General features: G+C 40.3%; 1 protein-coding gene across 1 annotated transcript; it reads left to right on the forward strand.

Moving 5' to 3' along the window:
• Window positions 1-47: 47 nt before the first annotated feature.
• On the forward strand, window positions 48-27,990 carry ACBD4 (acyl-CoA binding domain containing 4). The gene is made up of 11 exons (XM_063459326.1): window positions 48-237; window positions 9,892-10,077; window positions 11,220-11,340; window positions 11,726-11,810; window positions 12,512-12,632; window positions 17,835-17,993; window positions 18,262-18,362; window positions 20,805-20,937; window positions 21,071-21,267; window positions 21,423-21,467; window positions 26,092-27,990. The coding sequence occupies exons 2-11, from the start codon at window positions 9,996-9,998 to the stop codon at window positions 26,197-26,199; spliced, it is 1,152 nt and encodes a 383-aa protein (XP_063315396.1). The 5' UTR covers window positions 48-237; window positions 9,892-9,995; the 3' UTR covers window positions 26,200-27,990.
• Window positions 27,991-27,992: the final 2 nt, after the last annotated feature.

A 27,992-nucleotide genomic window follows, 5' to 3' on the forward strand; every position in this document is an offset into this window, starting at 1 on the left:
TCTGGTTACGTCATCAGTACGCGAGCCAATAGGAATGCGAGCCACCCTTCCAGGCTGGCCTTCGGCCTTTGCACAATCCCCGAGCTTTCTTGACAGATGCATACCGTACCGGAGGGGGTCTCAGGCGGATGAATCTCAACACCGACCCCGGAAGGCAAGACGCCTAGAGGCCTGTGCGTCCGCTGTCCCGAACGAGCAGGTTCTTTGCATTCTCCATGGTATCGCCTTCAAAACAAGGTAGAACCAGCAGAGAAACATTTACATTTATACATAAATAAATAAATAAATAAAATGGTCAGCAAAGCTCATTCTGCCCTGAAAATAAACATGTCATAATATTTCTAATTATTAAGTATTTTTTATTTTGTTTTCTTTTTTGTGCAATAAACCATGTATTTATTTATCTCCAAGTATTTATTTCTAAATCCCAAATGAGGTAAAGCCAGCACCCATAAACATAAGGATTTTATATAATATATATATATATATATATATATATATATATATATATATATATATATATATACAGTATGTAGAATAAAGATGCACGCTTCGGTCTTTTTAAAGAGAAATAATAGTATTTTAATCCATCAAACGGTTTACAGGTTGCTGATCAACGTTTCAACCCGTTCGGGTCTTCCTCAGGATATATATAAATAAATATGTATATATAGTGTTTCTGCAACGGAGAAATAAGTACCATTTTAGGACTCTGATTAAAACATTTTATGCAAAACTTTGAGTTAGTCATTATATTATTTAAATAAATGTAATGATTTGACTATATAAAGATGCCGATGATCATATGTTGATTAAATATATTATATCTGCCGTCGGTAAAAGCTGCATATTTAATTCCCCATACAGGAACTAGGTCCATTGACTTGCGCTGTTTTTCAGCCATACCCAATAAATAATTCTTCAAGGAGGAAAGCGCCAATTGTTTTTCAAAAATATTGGTCGGTGTTTTTTGTTGTTGTTTTTTTAGGGTGGGTGGCAGAGGGTTTTCATGTATTTTGATAAATTACATGCAAAGCTGTTATGGTGGACATTGACGTTCATTGTATATCGCAATGCCATGTATAGGGGTCTGTAGGCGAGCATGTGGGGATAAGGCATCATAGAAAACACATAATTTGCGTTATCTGTAGGAGATGCTTGAGTGAACTAGGTTCATGTTGACAACATGTTAGTGACTAGGATTGCCACCTGGCTGGTATGTTACTGGCACAGTCGGTATTCGAAGCTGTATTGTTGGTCCCAAATGGTATGGTATTGCAAAAACGGTATGGTGAAAAAGCAATGTGAATATCCACCTCTGTTATACATGGTGTACACACATTGCTATATACAAACAATGACACCCCCACTTCAGACAAAGTATACACACAATCGCGCACACACTGCCACATACACTCAGACACAGTATGCACACATTGCTAGATGCACACTTAGACAAAGTATTCACACAATGACTCACTCTGCTATACACAGTATACACAAAACACTGTACACATACACAGTAGAAACAAACATATTAATGACACAATACTACAAACAGTTATCAGTATCAGATAGAGGGTCCAGGCACTCCAATTACTTCAGGTACGTTTATTAAAACATGTGGAACACTACAAGGTTTCGACCTAAGATAGAGTCTTTGTCAAGCCATATCGGGTCAAAACGTTGCAGTGTTCTGATACTGGTATCTCTTATTGTTGCGCTAGTGCTGGGCCATGGTCCAGCTAAGTACCTTTTGTTTTATTTGAATTGAGTGTGATTCCCCTTTCTATTTTACAATACTACAAACAGACACAGTATACATACTGATATACACACACACACACACACTCAGAAATAGTACACACGCTGCAAGTTATTTTCTTAGTGATTTAGGTGATTTTTATTTTAAAAATATTTATTTTTTCACAAGTCACCCCTCGTGATGTTATGTAACAACTGGTGATGAGGGGTCGTGTGATGTCACTCATATATTGTTAATTATGCAAATTAGCATGGCCGTTATTTTTAGCCGTATTGGTGACAGAATCTGAAAGTCCTTCAGAGTGTTTACTGGAGTAACTGAAAACAGGACTGTCAGAACTTATCTTTAAGAGTGTCACAGGTAGGATTTGAGCACACCTCTTTAACTAGCAGGAGGTTTATCTATGGTTTTAGTTTTTGATTGCATGCAGGTATTTGTGTGCGTATGGAGAGAATGCCCAATTTTATATGAATTTGTTTAACTATTTGGAAACAGATGCCCCTAACTATGCTTGGCATGTCATTGGTGCCAGTACATGTTAGTCTTCAATTCTTAGCTTTGATGCACTTTATTCTCTAGTAATGCACCAATAGAGTTTACTGGGGTAAAGGAAATGTGATCTGTCAGAAGAGTCTATAATAGAATGTAGAGAGGTTCAGCCCACGGCCACAGAACAGAGTCTGTCCTTACCTTCTCTTCAGAGTAATAAAGATCTGGGAGGGTTGAAACACTGCCAGGTGCTTTAGTGGTGACTGAAATAAAGTAAAAAGGGAATTTACTTAGTACACTTTATATATATATATATATATATATATATATATATATATATATATATATATATATATATATATATATATTCTGTTCAAACAACATCATATACAAATGAAGAACTCCAATGTATCTAAAAATATAGCAAATTCCTCTTTTAAGTGGATATTTGACCAGTTTCCTCTTTTGAAAAATTAACACTTTTTTTAAAACTATATAACGTGCCTTTCTAATTAGGCCACATTGCACGTACAATACACATTCACCTTAATTAGTCAGTCTTACCTCTCAAGAAATAGGATAGGAAAGATTACACCGTTTTGAAGAAGCCTTTACCAACCATTGTATGCCAGTCTTTTCCAAAAGCTTGGAGGGGAAGTGTAATGCTGCCATGGCAATAGTCATTTAAATAACTTTTTGGTAAACATGGATACATTTTATCTAGCTTCAGTTTTGCATGGTAACATAACATCTGGGTAATAATAGAATAGAGAGGACAGAAACAGCACACAGGGGGTTTGCTAAACAACAACGGAAATCAAACTAGTTTGGTTGAAGTGTACATAAAGCCTTAGTATCCAAATGTGGTGGGTGAACGTTTTGAATGAGGACAACATAGATGCTCAGGAAATACTTTCAACAGGAGACGTTGCTTCATCTGGCCAATAGGGGGTGCCCTGGAAGAATTAGCCCTGAGAACCTTATGTAATGGATACAGTTGAATAGTGGCAGAGACAATGTGGCAGCCTAACTCTGTTGAAAACTGTCTGGCAGGACAGATAGATCGGAAGATTTTGCTTGAAGCCTTGATACACTAAACATAGAGAGACAAGCAAATCCACCAGTTTTGAGTCACGATTAGGTGAAAAGAGCCAACATGTTCAAAGTCGTTTGAATGAAGGTGTGCACAGAAAGTCTCATAGGTACAAACATGATAACAATGGATTGAAGAGCCAGTTTTGTTACCATTGAGGAAAGCGTGCACACATGGTGTCTGATCTTCAAACAATCCCTAAGACAACTACTGCACATCATATGGTCCATTTATTAATATTTATAAAGCGCCAACAAATTAAACACAATGGGTGGTGTTATTTGCAACAAGAACAGTTGGATGCAGAGTAACTGAGGGTGTTGAGGGCCCTGCACAAAAAAGCTTACATTGTAGAAGGAGTGGGGTAAAGTGACACAAGAAGTAAGAGTAGGATGTATTGTATGTACGTGAAAAAGTAGGTTTCTAGAATGGTTTACAATGAAGGCTTAGTTTTTTGGATGACACAGTTGAAAAGAGGAAGCTAGGTGTATCACCAAGGTGCGGGGAGGAAAGGCTATTAACAGTTTATTGATATACTTAACTGAAGAATTAGGTTTTTGTTGATCTTTTGAAGGAATGGAGACTGGGTGAGAGTTTAATGAAGCAGGGAAGTGAGTTCCATAGGAATGGTGCAGTATAGAGAAGTCTTGAAGGTGGTAGTACAAACAGATGGTAAACACAGATCTTTGGCAGAGCTTAGGGGCCTTGACAGGACATACTTGTGTATTAATGAGGATAGGTAGGTAGGATCAGCATTATGTAGAGCAGGGGTAGTCAACCTTTTTCTACCTACCGCCCACTAATGCACCTTTCTTGATGGAAAAATGTCCAGAAGTGCAGAATATTTTTTAGAAAGGAGGGTGTTTTTTAAAAAAAAAAAAAAAAACATTTATCTTTTTATTTCTACTTTATGCATGTTTATAATGTTTTTAACTTTATAAAGTTTAATGAGAAAACAATAAAGTAAATTGAAATTACCTTTAACTAGTGATTAATGTGATCCTTGAGGCTGATGCTGCGAGACTAAATATTTGATATTTGGTTATATTTTCGCAAGGAACAAACAAAGGTCTCCTCTTTTGGTGATGTTCAACTGATTTCTCTGTTTGCTCATAATATGATTTCTCATCCGTGCATCAGCTCCCCTCCTCTCCCTCCTCAATCCCCCCCGCCCCCCTTCCCCCATTTTTTCCTTTTTTCTATTTATTTACCTTCCTTATAGCAATGCCTAGCAGGAAGGCTGAGCTAGGTAGCCCACTTATTATTATTATTAGCCAACAACAATTCTCTCCTTTTCCTTTTTATATTTTTTTTTTCTTCTTTCTCATATTCTACAATTACTCTGATCCTTCTTTCTCCTTTTTTTTTTACAAATACTCTGCTTCTTCTTTCTCATATTCTACAAGTACTCTGCTCCTTCTTTCTCCTATTCTACAAGTACTCTGCTCATTCTTTCTCCTATTCTACAAGAACTCTGCATCTTCTTTCTCCTGTTTTACAAGTACTCTGATCCTTCTTTCTCCTGTTTTACAAGTACTCTGATCCTTCTTTCTCCTTTTTTTACAAGTACTCTGATCCTTCTTTCTCCTTTTTTACAAATACTCTGCTCCTTCTTTCTCCTATTCTACAAATACTCTGCTCCTTCTTTCTCCTATTTTCCAAGTACTCCACTCCGTGCCATCTTGTATCCCCCTACCTTCTCCAACTCCAAACCCTTCCTCTATCCGCGTGTTACACTGGTTCACGAGCGCATGTGTTCGTACGTGAGTACGTGCGCGCGATATGGGCGCACATGCGCGTTCAGGCACACACGCCCGCGCTTTCATGCACACGCATCTGCAACCTCGTACTTCCTGCTTACCACTTAGTGCGCGAGAGATGAATAGAGCGTTCATCTCTCTGGATGGAGGGAGGATTCTGCTAACAACCCACATGGAATCCTAAAACGCCCACTGGTGGGCGGTAGGGACCAGGTTGACGACCCATGATGTAGAGATTTGTAAGCAAGAACCAGAATTTTAAATTGAGCCCTAAATCTTATGGGAAGCCAGTGTAAGGATTGACAGAGGCTGGGGGCATGGGAGGTGCAAGCAGACAGGAAGATGAGCCTCGTTGCCACATTCATTGCAGTAGTCAAGGTGAGAGATGATAGTGGCATGGACCAGCACCTTAGCCGTATCTGGTGTTAGTTGCGGACGTGAGCTATGTGTTTGAGATGGAACCGGTGGGATTTGGTGAGTGACTGGACATGAGGGGTGAATAAGAGTTTGGAGTCAAAGAGAACACCAAGGCAGCGAGCCTGCACAGCTGATGGTAGTGTCATTTACTTGAAGGGAGACAGACATGGGAGTAGCAACCCTTGAGGGAGGAAAGATGAGAAGTTCTGTTTTGGACAAGTTAATTTTTAAGTAGTGCGCAGACATCCAGTTAGAAATAACAGAGAAGCAGAGACACGAGTCAAGAGGAACAACGAGAGATCCGGAGAGGACAGATACATTTGCTTGTCATCAGCCTAGAAGTGATATTGTAAGTCAAAAGAGCTGATGATTTTACCAAGGGAGTCAGAATAGATGTATATCAGTAGGGGACCAAGGACAGAATCTTGGGGAACGCCGACAGACAGCGGTTGAGGAGAGGAGGAGGGGGCAGAAAACAAAACACTGAAAGAGCACTGAGAGAACCAGGAAAGAGCAGAGTCTTGTAGACCGAGATTACGGAGAATGAGAAGAAGTTGTTGGTGAACAAAGCTGCAGAAAGGTCATGGAGAATTAGTAGTGACCAATGGATTTAGTAGCAATTAAATAATTGGATACTTTGGTCAGGGCTGTTTTGACAGAGTGATGAGCACGGAATCCAGATTTAAGCGGGTCAAGCAGAGAGTGCGATACAAGGAAGTCAGTCAATCTAGCGTACACAACTCTCTATTGAGGATCTTGAAGGTAAACTGATATTTACTACAAAAATCCTAATCTACCTAACACTCCCTTGTTCTCTTTGTCTTATTTATATTGTATAATTATTTTGTGTACTCATGGAGAGGCTTGAATGCCATCCTCCTTTCAACAGATTATGGACCATGGCACAGAACAGAACACTCCAAAAGTACCCAAAAGGACTATTCTCACATCTCTAATGTCTTGCCAAAAACATAGCAGATGTAGCCTGGAACGTGGACGATACAAGCCGGCGACGATCAACTATACATCGGATTAGAACATAGTTGCAGCTTGTCAAACCTTGGACAATGGGTAGCTGGGGGGGGGGAGGGGGGGGGGTTGTGGAGTTCTGTGTTGGGGAAGGGGGTTTGGTGCTCTGATTTCCTAGCAGTCTCTCTCTGGAGCAGATACAGAAGAGAGGAAATTGCATTAGCTTTAAACTTAATCATTTTAACTTAAGAGAACTATATTTTGTAATGCTGATCACCCCCTTGAGGGTGTATAGGCATTGTGTGTGAATAAATATATGTGGTTTTCTTGAATGAAGTGTACTGTGTTTCACCCTTCATCAAGTCTCAGCTGATGTTTAAGTGAGCTGCTATAGCCGCTCTAAATATCCTGCGGGTAAAAGAGCGAGTTTGTTTGAGACACTCAGACTGAGTCCTGGAGCTCCGGTACAATCAATTCCTGGATAATTCAGAAAATCTACGTGCTCGTCATTTCTAACACAGTTATAGATGAATTGTTGCACCTATTCGCTGTCTGTGGAATAAGTGACTTTAGGATTGCCATCAGAATTTTATGACCACTTTTCCACAATTGGGATTGAGAGACCTCACCATTCTTAAAATAACCTTTATTCTAAATACTCTTCAATTGTTGCACTAGCCTAAGGATACCTGCATTTTCACTATTGAGGAAGAAATCTTTCCTCCTCCGAATGATCCCGAAATAGCAGGCACCTCTAGAAATGTTGAGACTGTTCTCTGACAGGTCATTCATAAGCCATAGCTTGAGCCATACTGTTTGTCTTACTGAAATTGAAGGGGCAGTGTATGTAATCAAAACATCAAGCCAATATCCAATGAAGTCTCAGTAAAGAATTCTAGAACCAACTTTATATTTTGCAGTGAATACATCATCTTGTCTCTCCAGACTCCAGAAGCGAGATCTGAAATAGGACTCCGTAAATGTCTCACCAGATAGTCAAAAAGTCAGATACAACTGGAAAACTCGTTATATAATATGCAAAGGGACTGGGTGAGATAATTATAGCATAAAGTGAGTCTGATGGGACATTTAAAGGACCCTTCATCGCTACTGCTCAGAACAATGCAGCGACGTCATAACCAGATACCTTTAGGAGAATGGCATACTGAAACTAACGGATTATCGCTGCAGCCACTCCAGTGGACTCAAGTACCCAGATGTCTGATAAAACTATACCCTGGAACTTTAACGAAATAGAGGCTGAACTGCTTAGAAATAACTGTATAACAGCAATGACTGGGACGTTGTACGCACGTGTGCAGAACTATAGACTCTCCCATAGAAATTATATACAGGTTTATTAACCATAGTGAGAATGCAAGGAGGATTTCAAATCTAAAGTTAAAATGTCTGAACTGGAATAATACGTCCGCTATGCTTTCAGTTCTGCTAGTCTGGCTTTATGTTTGAAATTCCCTTCGAATTCACATTGAATTCTCATTTTAGTGAATAGCCCTGTTCGTTGCAATTTACTGAATGCCTTGCTCAACAAGGCTTACCTCAGCCAATGGACCACCCTGCCTTAATGTCACTGGCAAAAGGTCTGATCACTTCTTTAGGGTATTTACCTATTAACAAGAGAAGAAAATTGCTCACCTCTCTGGCTGTCAAAGGGTTAGACAGAGACATATCCTCCTCATTGCTTTCTTTACAATGTGCCATGTCCATGGGTTTATTTAAGTTCCAAATGTTATAGGTAAATTGTACAGTCATACATATTATACAGTGCATTAGAATCTCTCTTTACGTAGGTGAAATCTAAAAAGTAGCAAAGTATTAAGAGTTTTGAATTTTTTTTTTCCCATTGCAAAAAGTATTATTAAATTATTTCACACAATTGATTAGTGTTGACCTTAAAATAAATTGGTGCAGCTGAAAATCCTTGTTCTTGGGTAGAACACTGGCTGAAAGATAGAGTACAGTGAGTTGTCATTAATAGAACATTTTTAAGCTGGACAAACATGTTAAGTGATTCTGTTCTGGGTCCGCTTCTATTTAACATATTTATAAATTGTCTTGAAATAGGCATTGAAAGTCATGGTTCAGTGTTTGCAGATGACACAAAACTGTAAAGTAATACAATGTGAGCAGGATATTACTTGACTGCAGAGGGATTTAGATAAATCGGGTGACGGGGGATTAAATCTAATGTAGACAAATGCAAGTTTATGCACTTTGGGGGTAAAGAAAGCACAAACAACTTACACCCGGAACTAGTGAATTAAGGATAACAACACACTAGAAGGATTTGGGATTGTTATAGACAACAACAAAGCAACAATGTGCAATGCCAGTCAGCAGTTGCTAGGGCCAGTAAGATATTGTCAGGTCTAAAAAAGGGGCATTAATTTAAAAAAATAAATTTTGCCTCATTATAAATCAAGGGTAAGATCACAATGTAGATATACTGTGAAATATAAGGCACCTCTTCTAAAGAAGAATATTATAGCACTAGGAAAGTGCGGAGACAGGCTACAAAATGAATAAAAGGTATGGAACATTGTAGTTATGAAGAAAGGTTACAACATTTTAATCGGTTTAGTTTAGAAAAACACTGCCTCACAGGGGATATGATAACATTCTAAAAATATATTTGGGGCCAACACAAACCATTGTCTGGAAATGTATTCATAAACAGGATTATACATAGGACATAAAGTCAGGCATTTAGACTAGAATAAAGGAGATTTCATCTAAGGCAAAGGACAATGAGAATGTGAAATTCTCTGCCTGAAGAGGTAGTTTTAATGGAGTAGGTGCAGATCTTTAAACAGCAACTGAATTAATACTTGCAAAACATAATATTGAGGGATATCATTTTTAATTTGTGGGGTAATATCTTCTTGATCCAAGGAGATATCTGACTGCCATTCTGGGATCAAGAAGGAATGTTTTCCTAGTTTGTTGCAAAATTGGAAAGTGCTTCAAACTGGATTTTTTTTGCCAAAAACCCCCAGATGTGAGCAAAAACAGATGCGAGAAAGGCTGAACTTGATGGGCGCATGTCTCTTTTCAGCTATGTAACTATAAAACTATGTAATGTAAAAAAAGAAACGAGCGCTGACTCCAATCTCGTCCTGCTTCCCTCCCTCCAACACTTTCCATTCAAAAGGAAGGAACCTGTAACATGTCCATTGTAGGTACAAAAAGTGTTTATTCAAAATGAGTGTTTCAATAGGACTCACCAATTAAAACCATCAGATGTGTTATGCCATTTAATCCTTATAATGTCTTTTAAACATGTTCTTTTGGTGTCACTATTTCTCTAATCATTCCAGTAAAGAATAGGTAAATAAAAACAGATCAGAGTTCATCTTTTATCTCGGATTTCTTTTCAGCTGCAGTGACAAACTGCACTTGGATCTTCTACAGCTAACGGAGCCGTAGACCTGATACAACTGTCCATCACAGGGTCGGCGGGACGACATATATAAAAAAAAAGATGTTGATAGACCAAGATGAGACGGAACCACAGAGACAATTTAATGCAGCAGTGTCTGTCATCCAGGGCCTGCCTAAAAATGGTAGGTACACCTAGACATAGAATCAATTCTTCCGCATGCGTTAAAGTAAGAAACCTTTTTTTTTTTACAAATGGGTTTATTTAGTCTATCCATGGCAAGTTACAGTGTATATAAAATATAAATCCATAGATTGACAGATACTCCTACAGATACTAAAACAGTTTCTATTTTCTTCCCTTTTTCTAAGTATAATAAAAAGCAAATGCATAGTCAGAATCCTAGCACAGGAAGGAGAGCAGGTGAAAGAAATTAAAAGGAAAGTAAAAGGATAATTCTGTATGTTTGCCTCCTGTATTTTGCATTTGACAATACTTGCAAGACTGTTCTATGTCTCTATTGCCACTTCCGTCAATTGGTATATGTGTAATGTGCCTGGCAGTGATCAGGAACACTTATCCTGTACTTTAGCCATTAAAATCTGCTTTGCCTCTGTACTTTGATTCTGACACTCATCGCTCACAGTAATTCGGTCAAAATCCAACACAGAACCTTTTTACAGCATCTGGTATTCTCATGTAGAAGTCAGAGTCTCGCATTTAACCTTTTGCCTATAGAGAGTGTACATAGCTCAATGTTAAGAAAACTATAATCAGCCAGTATTTGTGAACATTATTTCTTTTTCATTGTTTTTTTATTTTTTTTATTGGAAACAATTATTTGACAGCATTGATGGCAGATGGCAATGATTGGCCGCGAGAGGACCATAGGCAGGTTTCCCCAGTAGTTGCTGCTCACCATTGCAGATCAAGGTTGAAAAGCTTTGGGTGGATAAAGCAGAAGGGAACCCAGGTTTTTTGTTGAACCATTTGAATAGTTTGGCGAGCACCAGAGGGACTGCGCCAAAACAACTCCTTGCCCCACAACCACTGAAATAAATTGTATATGTTATAGTGCTTAAAGTGCACCTGTCATGCCCAACATATATTGATTTTTTTTTTCTGACTATACAAAAAAAAAGTTTTACAATCGCTTTTATTCAGTGCATTTAGCTCTATGGAACTTGTTGTCAATGTATAAAAATTGATAATATTGGAAATAAATTAATATTGCAATATCTCAGCCATGCCACAGGAAGTATACGTTTTACAAATGTATATTTATTTTGTTCCTCACAAAATGTATTTTTCTTGCTCACTGATTAGGAGCATATCGTCCATCGTATGAAGAGATGCTTCGATTCTACAGCTACTACAAGCAGGCCACAGTAGGTCCCTGTAGCATTCCACGGCCTGGATTCTGGGATCCTATTGGTCGATATAAGTGGTAATTAATTCCTTAAATATGGTACTGCACTAAACCAAGGGATAATGGACATCAAAAATCTAAATGCTGTGCTGAATAAAAAAACAGAAGAAGGGGAAAAAAAAGAAGATGAATATTATTATTTGTATGACCTCTATTAATGACAGAAAGAGAGCCATGGGGAATATATTTTACAAATATTGTGTTCCCTATTAGAATAAACCGGTCTCTACAGGCCTACTGATGACAAATAAGTAGTACAGTAGATTGTACATTGTCCCAGAAAAGTGCACAGATCTTATAATTTAATAATGCATATATTTTGTCATTAGTTATATGCTGAGAATAGAACGTGATAATATAGGTGTATGTATATATGTCAAAAATAAAATGTATGTGTCTTTAGGGATGCCTGGAACCGGCTTGGAGACATGAGTCAAGATGATGCCATGTGTGCTTATATCAAAGAGATGAAATCAGTGGCACAAAAGGTATGACACATGTTTACGAACTACAAAAAGAAACAAACAAAATAAAAAATAAACTCAAAACAGTGCACATATATATTTCTGATCAATCAAATGCCCCTTGCAGCCAGTAGGAACCCAAAACCAAAATCTAAAACGTTCTGTTTATTATAAATATTTTTTTTCTGTACGTGTCGCCTTCAGTGGAACCGTAGTTTTAACAATATACCTTACTGTCCCCACTTTCTAACTTAAAACACAAACCAAGCTCGTGTAAACACACTGATTGTATCCTGTATGGACTGTTCTTACCATTTTTTCAGTCTGTTGAACACTATGACCTTGACCTCTAATTGCCCATGTATTTCTTGAATGCTTATCTTCTCTAATGATCAATTTTACAACAACTCACTTATCTGTTATCCGTGACATGCTTTCTGCAAGCACAGATTTCACTATAAATAAAATGAATGTCCTTTTCTACTTTTACAACTAAGAACGCACAACTATTATTGTGGGTGCCTTTAACAATGCACTGTTTTGATTGGTTGAAATTTCACGTACGTGCTGTAATGTGAACTTCTTACGCTGAACAGCTGTATGTGCAAGTATTTGGTTGCAACGTTGTAATTTCAATGCATTTATTATTTCATTCATGTCAGTGGGTTCTGGAACTGATTTAATTCAACGTATATTGAAGTTTGTACATTTTGATATGCATATAGATTATCGACACAGTGCCTCTGGATGACAAGTCTCCTGATATGTTTGAGCCTTTCCGACCTTTGTATGAAGTTATTCCAGATATGCCTCGTCCTCCAGATACCTTCTTCAAGGAAACCCCTGGTGGGTACACCCTCTATGTAAGCAAAATGCAAGAAATCTATGCAAAATACAATTATATAGAACTTTTCAAACTGTTTATTAAAGGACAACTGTCATTTCAAAACTTTTTTTTTAGTATAACAATCCTTTCACCACCAATTTCCATAAAAATAATTTTCAAAAAATAGTTCTATTTACCTTTTTCCAGCACCTACACTACCTCGGTGCTTCTGTCCTCTCCGCCTCCTACGACAACATCGAGGAGGCTTGGCTTCCTCCAGTGATGGTCCAGTCCAATGCTCGCATTTGTGATGAGCATCGCGACTGCATCCAATGCTCATAGAAAAGCACTGAATCCATGGGTTTGGAATGGAACCTTAAAGAGTTAAACATACAGGACCACTGCTCTCAACCCAGTTTATTGAGAATCCATGGGCTGGGTGATTTTAATGGTCCTTTAATAGTGTTGGACTCACAAGCAGAGACCTTTATTTATGCATGCAATGTTTTCCTTCTTTGTTTGTGAACATATTGTAGAAGATACAGAACGTGTTGGTGTTTTAGTAGTAGCAGTTAGGCGTGTCTGTGAGGTTTGAGTGGCTGTATGCATCATCAAGCTGTACCGCCACTTTATGAAAAGCTCATGTAGTCTGTGTAGGAATTTAGCAAAAATTCCAGTGCAATCAAAAAATACCATAAGACAAAAAGGGGACTATTTTTGCTTAGATAGGCGGAAGCAGACATGTCACATTAGGGGTGTTTCAAAACATGAAAGACCCCAAAGCTGACAGTGCCACTGTAACTATATTGATTTGTACTCATGACGTCCCTTGAAATAAGATATTTTTTATTTTTATTTTTTTTAATTCTTTATTTTTGTTGTGCAGGTGGTTACAAGTTTTGACAGACGCCACAATAGCGTATCTCAGGCTTTCACAGTAGTCAGACAGTGGCATGTTAATTCGCACAAATTTTTTGTTTTACTGAGCAGGTACTTTAACAGAGTGAGGTTAAGTAAATTATTACAAAATATAACAACATTTAGCAAAAGAATGATGCTAGTAGCTGGAAATTGTTAGGTCATCTATGTTAGTCTAGGTATGGTGTGTGAATTTGCTTTGTAGAGTAACAATAGTTGCTTGCACAGTGGAGCAGCAGTGTCCAATGTTGAGTATAGTGTAGTTTAGTGAAGCATATTAGAGACAGGCGTAAGTGATATGCTTTGTGTGGTAAGTAGCGTAACAATGCCTATTAGAGGCAAGCGCATAGCATCAGGCTAGATATCATGCGCTGCCTCTCTATACGTGAGACAGGGAAAGAACTATCATAAACATATTAACCAAAGATAAAAGATAAAAATGAAACACGCTTATAACATGAGCCGTAAGACTTTTGGAGTTATAGTTATAGATACGCCTATCTATAGTAGTCTAGCGGCACACTGCTGTATATAATTCAACTTTTATCATAGCAACAAGGCAGTATATAAAGCAGAGTATTAAGAGAAAATAGAAAAAATACAAATAAAATAAAATATGATCTGTCATGGTGGCAGGCTTGATATGCCAGCACAGCTAGGCAGTCATTTGGCCTTTATCCTGGGCTATAGGCTTACGTGTGTAGTTAGTTCATGCCGTGTTGCCAGTGTTCCGTCGGGCGACAGGTGCGGTGTAGTCGGGTACAGTCCCGAAGTTTGCCAGGAGTGGCCAACAAACGGACCCATGAACAATGGGACACTGGCTGAGTCAGCTGTGCTCTCGAGAGTACCTTAACCCACGCCCGTTGCTGGAATATTGTTGTCCCCCCGAATGGCGTTGTGAGGATCTTCCTGCCAGAGTGAGAGTCGACCTGTTGGTGGGCGGTTGAGGCCTGTAAGCTGACCGTTTAGGCCTGCAGGGTGTTGCAGCCGTACGCTCTGAACGATGAGGTGCTCAGCGGCCCCTGCGGCTTTGCGAGGAATTGCTTGAGAGGGCCTTCGCTTGGGTCGTGGTTGCTTGGTGGCTTTAGCTGTTCTTTTTGGGCACGATCCTCCCAGTGCACCTGTCTGTCGAGTTTTTTCAGCCCCGAAGGGTGGCAGTAAGCTTTGGGTGATTCTGGGCCAGTTGTGGCTCTTTTCTCCCCTGCTCTCTGTGTTTTGTGGGCTGGTCGGGTTGGTCCACCTGCTTCGTGTTTCAGGCCACCGGGAGGTGAGTGACGTCGCTTGTTGGTCTTCCCTGTAGTTTGTGCCCCTCTGCGCCACAGTTTCTGCCAGAGGTCTTTAAACAGTGCATCCAGCCGCTGTTCATAATTCTCCAGCAGGCCGCATGTTAGAGGCGCGGTAGTCGCCATTTCGGCTTTAGCTGTGTCAGTGAGGTGCGTCCGGATCAGGTAAGTCCCGCTTGAGGCAGAGCCTGTTAGCTTAGCAGTCGATTGGTAATGCCGGGATATCCCTCACCGGCAAGGGGGGGTGAACGGAGCCCTATTCGCCGCAGCGTTGTCCTGCAGAACCGCCGGCGGGGAGGTCGGCCGCCTCTCCCGCGCCTGCATCCGCTGGTAGGCCGCCACGCTGAGTCCGCTTTATGGTGCCGCTCCGAGCCCGGCGGTCCCGCCTCTTGGGTCTCGGGGTTACACCAGCATTCTGCTGCTTCAGATTAATAAATTCCGCGTGGAGAGTTAGGAGAAATTCGGTTAATTGTAGGTTCTTTTACGGAGCTCTGGCTTCGTGCGGCCAGTCTGCTCGGCGGTCAGGCCCCGCCCCCTGAAATAAGATATTTAAGCATGGCAACTTGCATTATCAATTCAAGGGTTAGGTTGAATACCCACAGATAAGGTTATCTCTGTTTGAACAAGGAATTTCCACATAGTCTTTAATGGGGAAGGTGCTATGTAGCAACTATTGATAAACCTATCTCTGATCATGCAACCCAGCCCAAAGGTTTTTATTCCCCTCTTGAAACACGAGTTAAGTGGCAATTAAAGTGGTACTTTCAGAAATAATACACTACTGTCATCAAAAAAGTAAAATACAAATGTTTATACAACATGGTATTCTTAGAATCACAGTGCAGCTTTTATATAGTAATAAGAATAATTAGCGATTTTTATAGTGCTTTTCTCCCTGTGAGACTCAAAGCACTTTACAAATATACAAACATAAAGACATAAAAGTTAGGAGTTTCTGAGGGTCAGATGAGCGGACTGAATGCCTGCTGGCATTAAGTCTGTAAAGACGGTGCCTGTAAAGACAGTGCCTCTCTGATTGTGCGGGGTAAAGAGTTCCAGAAGGTAGGGGCAGTGTGGCTGAATGCCCTGGAACCTGAGTCTGTCTTTATTCTTGGCACTGACAGGAGGGATTTGCTGTCTGACCGAAGTGAATGGGATGGAATGTAGGGTCAGGAGCTCTTTCAGGTACTGTGGGCCTTGATTGTTTAAGGCTTTGAAGGTTAGTAGGCCAATTTTAAAATATGTTTTCACCATTTAATTGTAAGCCAGGGAGTGGAGAACAGGTGTGATCTGGCAGGAGCGAGTTTGATTGGTCAGTAGTCTGGCTGCTGCATTTTGTACAGTCTGAAAGCGATGGAGTTCTTTTTCTGGGAGGCCCAAGTAAAGTACATTGCAGTAATCTACCCGAGAGGATACAAATGCATGAATTAATGTTTGCATATCATCCGGTGTTGTATCCTGGCTATGTTTTTCAGATGAAAGTAGGCAGATTTTATTACGGAGGAAATCTTCTGTTTAAATGATAGTCTAGAGTCAATCAGCACTCCGAGGTTTCGTACCTTTGATGAACTGATGAGTTCAGAGCTTCCAAGCTCCAGGCCAGTTGGGTGATCATGGGATATTTTTGTTGCCTGGGGTCCCCTCACTAAGAGTAAGTCTATTTTGTCTGGGTTCACTTTAAGCCAACTAGCATTCATCCATTCTATGAGGTCTGCTAAGCAACTGTTGATGCGGCATGTTGGATCTGTGGTATCTGGAGCAAAGGAGAAGGGTTCTTTTAACCTTAGGTAGGTTAGCAGCACATAAGAAACATCTCAAAGTGTCCAGTCAAGGTCTTTTTTGGCTTATTTATGGTGGCTTTAGTATTTTCCATACTTTACAGTCGCTTGCAAATTATTCCTACCTACCAATTCATCTCCGTCTTGACTGCAAACATTTTACGACTTCCTCCAGTGCAGTAACCTTTTAAACCACACGATGGCACTTCATATTATTACGTTTTTTTTTTAATAACCTGTCATGCCCTTAACAACTTACACTCATTAGATTGAGCATAACATTTTATCTATACATTGTGCTAGCAGTTTTGCTATCAAATGTATAGTTCTGGAGAAAAAAACGATTTAAAATTAGGTTCTTCTCCCAGATGTCCTGTTTCATAACAGGTTCACTTGAAACAATGCTTTATCATTAAGAACATTTTGGAATACAGCAGCTCTGACCTAAACTGATACCGTATCACGACTAAACACATTTTATTAACGTTTAGTTTAATATGTTAAAATGTGTATCGTTCTAAATAAAGTTTTTAAAATCCTCAAATTACTAAGCATTTATGTATTTATGTAGCATTTACATTCAAGGATAAAAAAAAAAAATAATACAAACACTTGCTATCTTGTGTTAACCTTGTGGCGAAGCTCCTGTACTCTGACTGAGTACCTCCCCCAGGTCAGCTTCCTCTGTGCTACCAGAGACTCTGGAGCGCTCCAGACCCAATCGCCAAAGCTTGACTGGTGTCTCTGGAGACCATTTCTCTTCTTGCATTTTCTAAACTATGTTTAGGGTACTCCCTTTCCTTAAATTATTTATTTATAAAATATTTCACCAGGAGAGATACATTGAGATTTCTCTCATTTTCAGGTATGTCCTTTAAATCTGTTTAACCCCTTAAGGACCAAACTTCTGGAATAAAAGGGAATCATGACATCACACACGTCATGTGTCCTTAAGGGGTTAAATGGTTAAAAATAGCTATATGTGTTTATAATCACTATCCCTTCCTCTTTATACATATTTTTTTAAAAACAATTTCTTTACTATTTTTTCCCGCTTTCAAAGCCTCTTTTAATCTTGTTAATTTTTATCAGATATTTTCTTTCCATCTACTCTTAGTCCCTCTAAGAGTGTTGCTACCAAACTAAATGTTTAATATTATTATACAATGATTAGAGGCACGTGCGCGTTTCATGCATTAGGTGAAACTATCTTTTTAACAGTCAAGATGTCTCCATTATCTAGAGTTTGGAAATCCCGATGACGAGGAACCTGACCTTGGGCTAAAGGAAGTCGTCTGCTCTCCATCTGCAACTTCTCAAGCTTCCATACCTCAAGACGAGCAAGTGTGGGTGCATTCACAGCCAGATCAACAGGGAGAAGAAATACGAAGTGACCCTATAGGTCTGTGTATACATATAATCCAGCACTCCACAGTAACCATATACAGCAGGAATTAACAAACCAGATGTTATAAGGAGTTAAAGTTGACCTATCATTTGCAAAGACATGAAATATCTATTATGTAAAATAAAACGTGTCTCCGGCATGTACATTGCTCCAGAATCAGAGTAGGTGTGTTATGGCACCGACGAAGCCTGGTGTTGGCTTTGCTATACCTGTAATCTCTGTCTGCTCCTGTCTAATCTGAATATTCATTCCTGATTTCCAGGAGAGGCTTCCAACTTTGTACCACATGCAAGGGATGTGCATAGCTGGGCATCCAGTAATGAAGATTTCTGCGACAGTATAGAAGAAGTAGGACGTGTACAGGTAAGCAAGCTTCAAGGGAAATCATTAGAATTCTGTTACAAAAAGTGCCAATTAGAGCGTAAACTATTTAAAGGAACACTCCTGGCTGGAGTTAACCCATTCTACCTTTATTTTACTCTTTATGTAACATATTCAAAAATATATGCAAAAACAATGTAGTAAACATAATAAAATTAAAAAAAAAATGAAAAGATACTCATGCATGCTGTAAAACCCAGGCTTTGTAGCTTCAGCAGTGAGCTCTGCCCAGGCTAGGAATTGACTCAGCCAGTCAAGACACACGAATAACTTTTAAAGTGATACTTGGCTTATCTTAATAATTCACAGCAAAGCTTTATGGTTCACCCAAGAGAGTTGTAATCAGTTGTTTGCTTTCTGTCATAGAATACTGTAAAAGCTCCTGTGAAGGTGGGAGTTTATTATACTTATAGTGATTATTGAACACTATCAGGGTTATTCAGAAAAGTGAGAATTCAAAGTAAATTTAAAACCTTTGGCCGAAATAGCCAAGCTTAAAGCACAACTGAGTTAAAGAATATTTGTATTTGATTATTTTGGCCTTAATATTTTTAAATACTCTTTGAGTTCTCACTTTAGTAAACAACCATGTTTTTGCAGGAGGCAGGAAGTATAAACATTAGATGACTCTTTACAGGAAGTGCTTAGGAAGGTTGTGTAACTATGGTATGAGGGAGGTGTGACTATGACTGCATAAAGAAAGCGATTTAATGCCTAAATGGCAAGGAACTGAAGAGTGAGACTGCAGCGGCATGATCTATACACCAAAACTGCTTTATTAAGCCAAAGTTGTTTTGGTGACTATAGTGTCCCTTTCATGTTCTTCTAATTTCTACTACTGCAGGGAAAACCTTTTCATGTGCTGCCCATCATGGTGGTAACCCTAGTTATGTTGCTCTGAGTGTCTAATTCCATATTAAATTACCTAGACATCTTTTAGATTTCTTGGGAGGATGTACTCTGCATCTGTAGCTTGCAATACCACAGATGGTCACACGGGTGAGATATAATCTTTACAGCCCCTATTACTGAATGCTAAGGAAGTATGTTCAGATAGTCTTTGTGAGTTAACAAATATGTATGCTGGTAACTTTAACAAATAGTAAGTTCAAAGAAAGGAGAATTTTAATATTAGAGTTAGTAGAGCTTCCTGTTATGGAGGCAGAGCTGAGTGGAAAATTAGTAGACCGAATTATTATTATTTTATAAAGCCATAGTACTGTGCAGTAGGTGGACTAACAAACAAGTAGTTGCAATGGGACATACAGGAATAGAAGCATCTGAGGCCCCTTCTCAAACAAACTTACATTCTAGGTGGGGTGGGGTATTTTGACACAAGAGATAAGGATGGGGTGTATTTCATGTAATAGAAAAGTAGGTTGTTAGAAGAGTCTGTGCCCAAGTTCAATCCAGGGTGGAGTTCCATGTGTGCTGATGTTTAGTCCTGGTCTCCAAAAATAGGTTCATGGACCTCTGTGGAAGGAAATGCTCTCAAGCCCAAGGTATCCTCAGATGGCTCCTTGTCTCCCTGACCTCACTTCCAGATAGCGCTCTAGTTGGAGTTCGGGGGACCTAGCTATACCCACTTAAAGATTGACAGGATGTCAGCATTGTCCTGATCCGAAGAACAGTTCCAGAGAATCACCTGGTCAGACGCTCAAAATGTAAATCGAGTCCAAGCAATCCCTAGAGGTCCTCAAGTCTGGCTGGGAAGCACAGTAAGCTTCCAAGGCCCCCATACCTCTCCTCACAGTTACAATGCCCCTTTAGGGGCTCTTGGGACCAGCCCCATAGTCTGTGAGCAGGAAACTGACCTTCTAGCCTCTCCAGAAGTCTGTGGCATTAGAGCCTCCATCACAACATGAAATGTGAAGAAAATGCAGGAAAGAAATCGAATGAAGTCTAAAAATACAGGCTAATAAGCCAAGTTAGTTAACATGCGCACTCACATTTTTATAGTCTCTTCTTATAGTTTAGTCACCGGGCTAACAGAGGCTCACGCTGCTCCCCCAGCCTAGACAATTGTTTGACCTATAAGCCAGATGACAAACCATTGGGCGCAAACCAGGAGTTTCCCAGGATACAAGACGTGGTTTTGCAGAAATTGTACAAGTCACAGAACTTGGGAAAAAATAGATGTGATTCCTTCAGCTCGTTTGAGCAGATCTCTTTACCACTTTCTGTTCCTGAACATCCATCTCCAAACTACTACTTTTTTTAGTCCAACCAGCGCTGCAGAATATGTTGGCGCTTTATTAATAATAATCATATTTAGTCTGTCAGTGACCCCCACGCATAACTTTCAGGGAGATGCCAAAGTCAGTCATAATACCCCCACCATTTGTGTCTCCTTGATGAATCACTGAATTCTCCTGTAGGAATGACTTTCCCTATGTTACATTCATTTTTGGAATTGTTCTGCAGGTGTTTGAAGGTATCGATTCCCGGATCAAACCTCACCTTTTTCAACCAACCTCAGACGCCACAACCTCAAATGAGCACAGCAGGAGGCAGAAGCGAGAAACGCTGAGGGATACCGAATGTGATGTAGAGATAGGTACAAATCAGACATGTAATCTAAGGAGGTTTGGGTGTACCTGGAATTGTAAAGGCGCATGTTTTGTATGTATATTTCTCTCAAAGCTTTTAACTATATATTTTAGGGAAAATATTTCAATTTTGCATTTTAGTGGCTCAGTCAACTAGTGAATCCTGGCTTGTGAGCTCTGGAGAAACATTCGATTCAGACATGCCCAGTGGATCACAGATCAGGAAAGAGCATTCACCTCACCAGCTGAGCCACCAGATTGCTGCCACAGTGGACGCCCTGCAAGCATCCATCCAGGGCATCAGTCAGCGTCTTGAAAGTCTGGAAAAGATGCTGCAGGTTACCCAACATCATTATTCTGTTAAAATGTGTTACAGAGGCTGATATTTTACAACATGTGTCTGTGTGTGTCCTTGTGTTAAATAGGCTTTAAAAGTTTATTTATGTATTTATTATCCCGTTACATGAGAAAAAGCCCTCTTTTCTTCTTGCAGGCTCAGCAGTTGGAGGAAACTCCACATGAAACTGACAAAGAGATGGTGAGTTATCTTGTCAATAACTCCATATAGCATACATACAAGAGGAAGCAGACATATCCCCATATCCCCAGGAGTGGAGAATGTACTAAATCACCTCTGCACACAGTGATCGGCATTCCAGTCATACATCCATTGGGAACTGAACTGAATAATTCAAGGACTCACAACAATGTTTGAATCAGATTGCCCAAGCAGCACCGCATTCATTATGCTGTGTTTTGTAGCATTATCAAGGAGATTTGTACAAATCACTGTTGGAGCAAAGTGCGAGAAATTTGTAGGTGTCACTGCTGGAGCGGTGGAAAAATACTTAGCAATATTGTAGCAGAATAAGAGAGACTAGTACAAGCAGCAAGAGAGATTTGTGCTTATCACTTTTTTAGCAAAGTGAGAGAGATTTGCTATGTCACGGTTGTAGCAGAGTGAGAGAGTCGTGTACATATCACTGTTGTAGCAGAGGGTGAGTACATATCACTGTTGTAGCAGAGTGAGAGAGATTTGTACATATCACTGTTGTAGGAGAGTGAGAGAGATTTGTACATATCACTGTGGAGCAGAGGGTGAATACATATCACTGTTGTAGCAAAGTGAGAGAGATTTGTACATATCACTGTTGTAGCAGAGTGAGAGAGTTGTGTACATATCACTCTTGTAGCAGAGGGTGAGTACATATCACTGTTGTAGCAGAATGAGAGAGATTTGTACATATCACTGTTGTAGCAGAATGAGAGAGATTTGTACATATCACTGTTGTAGGAGAGTGAGAGAGTCGTGTACATATCACTGTTGTAGCAGAGGGTGAGTACATATCACTGTTGTAGCAGAGTGAGAGAGATGTGTTCATATTACTGTTGTAGGAGAGTGAGAGAGATGTGTTCATATTACTGTTGTAGGAGAGTGAGAGAGATTTGTTCATATCACTGTTGTAGGAGAGTGAGAGAATCGTGTACATATCACTGTCGTAGCAGAGGGTGAGTACATATCACTGTTGTAGCAGAGTGAGAGAGATGTGTTCATATCACTGTTGTAGGAGAGTGAGAGAGATTTGTTGATATTACTGTTGTAGCAGAGTGATAAAGCTTTGTACCTATCACTGCAGATTGGAAAGAACTGAGGGATACTCTATTTCTACAAAAATCCATTTCTAGAAGACTCACAGGGTTATTTACTAAATTGAGAATGGTTGGGAATTCAAAGTGAATTTCAAATTTAAGGCCAACGTAGCTGACCTGGAAGCATACTTAACATGGAGAATTCTTCCAGTTCGGCTACTTAGGCCTTGCATTTGAAATACACTTTGAATTACGGACCTTTCTCACTTAAAAGAACACTATAGTGTCAGGAATACAAACGTATTCCTGACACTTTAGTTGTAAAAACACATTTCAGGTACCCAGCTTCCTTGCCTCCTGTTATAAAGTTAATTTACCTTTTTCCAGCACGGCGCTGCTCTCGTTGTGGCTGGCTCTGTCCACGCTCCACTCCCTTGGCTGAGCTCATCTCACCTAATCCAATGCTTTCCCATTTGAAAGCATTGCGTGGAAAAACACTGAACTGAGTCAGTCACTATCTCCTCATAGAGATACATTAAATCAATGCATCTCTGTGGGGATGGTGCAGCTGAACGTTAGTGCTGCACATTGTGCAGCACTGACCGAGGAAGCACCTCTAGTGGCCATCTGAGTGACTGCCACTAGAGGTGTTACTAGGCAGCAAGTTAAACACTACCCTTTCTATGAAAAGGCATTGTTTACATTAAAAAGTCTGCAGTGGGGGCGGGGCCTGGCAGCCAAGATGGCCGGACGCACTTCACACGAGCTCCCACAAAGATGAGCAAAATTAAGCGAATACCGTGCGACCTACCAGAGCTGGCAGCACACAGGGGTCGGGGACCGACTCAGCAGACCGCGAGCAACAAATCGACACCGGTCCGGCACCTGTGCGCGGCGGAAAACTCATTGCCGGCCACGCGGCGGCCTAAAATAGAGCGAGATCTGAGGGCAGAAGGAAGCGTCCGACAGCCCGACATGGGACATGCCCACAAGCGTGATACCACAGCAGCCCTGCTACCCCCCCTCTGGACCTGCGGGGGATATCCTGGTTCTCGCGGGGGACGAATACCCCTGCACCACAGCTTAACCAAGCGACTAAACGTAAGGCAACTCGGACCCGCCAACGCCAGATCAAGATGGCGCGCCAGGCAAAACTCACAACACAGAGCACACTCATCAAACCTGCCAAACACACGAGGGAGTTCTATGGTCAGCTCTGCGACAACCTATGGACAAAGATGAAAGTCCGGGGGAAGCTCTACAGGCTGGCAGTGAGAAAGATAACGGCATGGATCCGCCCGGTAACTCGGCGCCAACTAGATGGGAACGCCCCCCATACATCCAATATCGCCCCCAATCGGAACCGGAGGCGAAACGCAGCACAGCTGGAAAAAGAACCGCGCTTCGCAGGAGCCAGAATTTACGCTCCCACACTGCAGAGCAAGACCAACAGGAGCGCCCGACACGCTTGTCTCTCAGCAACCCCAACACTCCTCACCCAGCAAAGCACAAGAACCCACGGGGCCAGCCGCGACGCCAGCGAGGAGGCAGTGGATCGGCTTGCCGGAGGAAGCAGCGGACAGGGTACCCCTCTGCGGCCCACAGGCGGGGAGACCTCCACCGTCCACTGTCCACCAACATCCACCCGGCTCTTTCAGACACGCCACACAGATAAGAGACTGCCAGTGGCATAGGTTGAAGGACTCACTACCCTCTCAGTGCACCTACTATAAAGTGGCACACTAACTCTCAGAAATATGCTGTTTCTATATATGTCATGTTTTGCTCCCTATTGTATACGCAGTATATTCCACACTAATTAACTGTTAAACGCTTAGCAGGCACAGATACATTAACCAAGTGTCGTTACTAGTGTGTTAAAAATGCATTATTTCTAAGCTGGTTATATGAGCCTACTATTAGATAACTGATTAGTTGCTCTCCCCACTCATACTGCAGCTAAGTTTATATGTACTAATTTCCATAAAAGGTACCTCCTTGCATTTGCAGTTGTGGTTTAAATGTCCTTGCTACGTAAAGCATAACCGCGATAACGCAATATTACTCATAGTTAGCTAACACCATAAGCTGTGAAATGTAATGTACGGCCTGTTTATCCACATGTCTTGTGATCAGCTTGGCTGTATGGGCAAATCAAGCTAACATGTTTTGCAATATCTAGTTCAGGGACCTGACACCAGTGGCATTAGCATGTCTCACCGAAGTGACTGACAATTCTGCATGTATTCCGGAAGCGACTGATAACTCAGCATGTATTACCGGGGCGACTGATAACTCAGCATGTATTACAGAGGCGACTGATAATTTAGCATGTATTACTGAAGCGACTGAAAATTCAGCATGTTTTGCCGAAGCGACTGATAATTTAGCATGTATTACCGAAGCGACTGATAACTCAGCATGTATTACTGAGGCGACTGATAACTCAGCATGTATTACCGAGGCGACTGATAATTTAGCATGTATTACTGAAGCGACTGATAATTCAGAATGTATTACCGAAGCGACTGATAACTCAGCATGTATTACCGAGGCGACTGATAATTTAGCATGTATTACCGAAGCGACTGATAATTCAGAATGTATTACCGAAGCGACTGATAACTCAGCATGTATTACCGAGGCGACTGATAATTTAGCATGTATTACTGAAGCGACTGAAAATTCAGCATGTTTTGCCGAAGCGACTGATAATTTAGCATGTATTACCGAGGCGACTGATAATTTAGCATGTATTACCGAAGCGACTGATAACTCAGCATGTATTACCGAAGCGACTGATAATTCAGAATGTATTACCGAAGCGACTGATAACTCAGCATGTATTACCGAGGCGACTGATAACTCAGCATGTATTACCGAGGCGACTGATAACTCAGCATGTATTACCGAGGCGACTGATAATTTAGCATGTATTACCGAAGCGACTGAAAATTCTGCATGTTTTGCCGAAGCGACTGATAATTTAGCATGTATTACCGAAGCGACTCATAATTTAGCATGTATTACCGAAGCGACCGATAAATCAGCATGTATTACCGAAGCGACTGATAATTTAGCATGGTTTACCGTGAACACACATAGATCTATATGTACCTAACATTAGAAGCGACAGACAAAAACACCTCATGCTAGCCACACTACTTTAGCTTAAACCAAACTGTTCATAGCTAGTTTACGTTATCGTTACCTATTTAATTTAAAAATGTATGCATAACCAACATGCCACACTTCTGTACTAATATGACAATGAAAACCGAGCCTGCCGACGCTATTGTGGCGAGACAGGCACTGTTGTAACTACCTGCATACCAAAAATAAAGAATAAAAAAAAAAAAAAAAAAAGCCTGCAGTGACAGGCTATAGACACCAGAACAAATACAATAAGCTGTAATTGTTCTGGTGACTCTAGAGTCCCTTTGAGTAAATAACCCCGTAACGCTTCTATCTTAGGATTTGTATTAGACAGTGAGTGTCTTGTACATGTTGAAAGTATTACTCATTTAATATTATTAATATCTTTGCACCTCAGCATATTTCCTTTATTTCAGAAATCTTGGATCTCTCTCTTCATCCAATCTCGGACTCTGTTCTTTATTTTTATCTGGCCGTTCATTGTGCACTGGCTGTTGCGTAGATCGTACCGATGGAAAAGATGACCTGCCTTCTACCTCAATCAAACTATCAATTTTTAATGTTCAAACATTCATGGAGCCACAAGTAAATGCAATAATTAGACATGAGCTGGGGAAAATATACCGTAGAAACCTGAGGACTGAGAGAAATCAGATTTTTCTTTTTGCTGCTGGTGATTGAAGCTCCCGTGGTTTGCTGGCTAGCTTCGTCATGCAGCAAGACATCCAAAGTCAACCATCACTGGATAATCATTACACAGTACACGGCTCTGACACTTGCCTGACAATAAATCCCTCGGCCGTTCCTTGTTTTGGCACCTATGACTAAATACGCTCATTTTATTATGTTTTTTAGGTATTCCCTATTTTTATTTACTGCGTTTCAATGCTTCTTTGCCTGTATGAGAACTGAAGCGTGTGAGACACAGTCACTTGCCACATCAGGACAATTACAATTTTTTATATAGCACCAACTTATTCCACAGCGCTGTACAATAGGTAAACAAGACATTTAATTCTAACAATACAAGTATGAAATACGGGGATATTAGGTGAAGCCCAAATGAGCTTACAATCTAAAGATCATTTCAGCTTTTTTTAATTCAAATATGAATTTATTGACAATTGAATCAATAGCCAAGCACTCAGTGTCTCCATGGGGAGATAAACCCTGTATCAAAATAGGTTATTAGTTATTATCAAATTCTTATTTTGTGCATATTATAAAAAAAACAGTTTTTTTCCCCATGGTACATCTTTGCATGCTTTGAAATTCGTAAAACTGACCAGACCATATACATTTAGGGCACCGCACTCTCCTGGTCCCTAGGGTGCAACCGGGCCAGAGGTAGGCCAAACCTCACTTTGCAGTTCTGGATAATAAATGGCAGTTCAGGCACTGAAGGTGACACAAAAGTAAGCACTGTTTATTGGAGCAATAAGCAACGTTTCGACCCTGCAGGGTCTTTTTCAAGCTAACTTGGTGTCACCTTGAGTACCTGGACAGTCATTTATTAACCTATCATTTAGAGGCAGCATTAACCTGTAAGCAGGGATATCCTGAAACAGTTTACACATTTTTGTGTTCTGCTCTATATTTTTAACCCCGCAATAAATATTGGTCAAAAAATATTCCTATAAATCATACTGAGAGAATCTTTATAAGCACCCCAGCTTTTTAAATTAGAACTCTGAGCAACCAGTAGATGCTGAAAAAGATGGTGATTTTAACTTCCATTGGCTGCCCAGTTTGATAAATTAAAACGTGGTAAACTCTCACTTTCATTCTGACACGTATGTTTTGCACTTCACAACATGATGACGACGGGGTATTTTTCAAGATGTATGATTGAAAGGAAGGTGTTTTCCAATTCTTTGACGTATGTTGATGACTCTACAGAAGTGAACGATGCCAGTGGGAGATGAGACGTGTTTGCTTCCTTATATCTAATATGTGCAGTACTCCATGTGAGCGTATCTCAATGGTTTTATTAGTAGTACCATTCATGTTTTGTTTTTTTCCCACAGTGGGATATCTTTTATCAGTGTTACCTCCAACTAGCATCCTTTTGTGAGCGGTCCAGTAGATTAAAATGTAAGAAAAAAAAACCCACACCTTATATTTTGCATAGGAAGGTGTTGAATGGAAAGAGGAGGGAGTGGCTGTTAATTATTTCAATAGTAAAAATGTTGCTGATGCACTGATTAGGGGAGGCCATACGCCACAACTTTTCAAGTCATCAAACTTGGACACGTTAGAGCACTCCAGATGTTGTGGACTACATCTCTCTTGATGCTTTGCCAGCATTATGGCTGTC

Source organism: Pelobates fuscus, chromosome 6 (genome assembly GCF_036172605.1).
Source record: "Pelobates fuscus isolate aPelFus1 chromosome 6, aPelFus1.pri, whole genome shotgun sequence".
Lineage (NCBI taxonomy): Eukaryota > Metazoa > Chordata > Amphibia > Anura > Pelobatidae > Pelobates > Pelobates fuscus.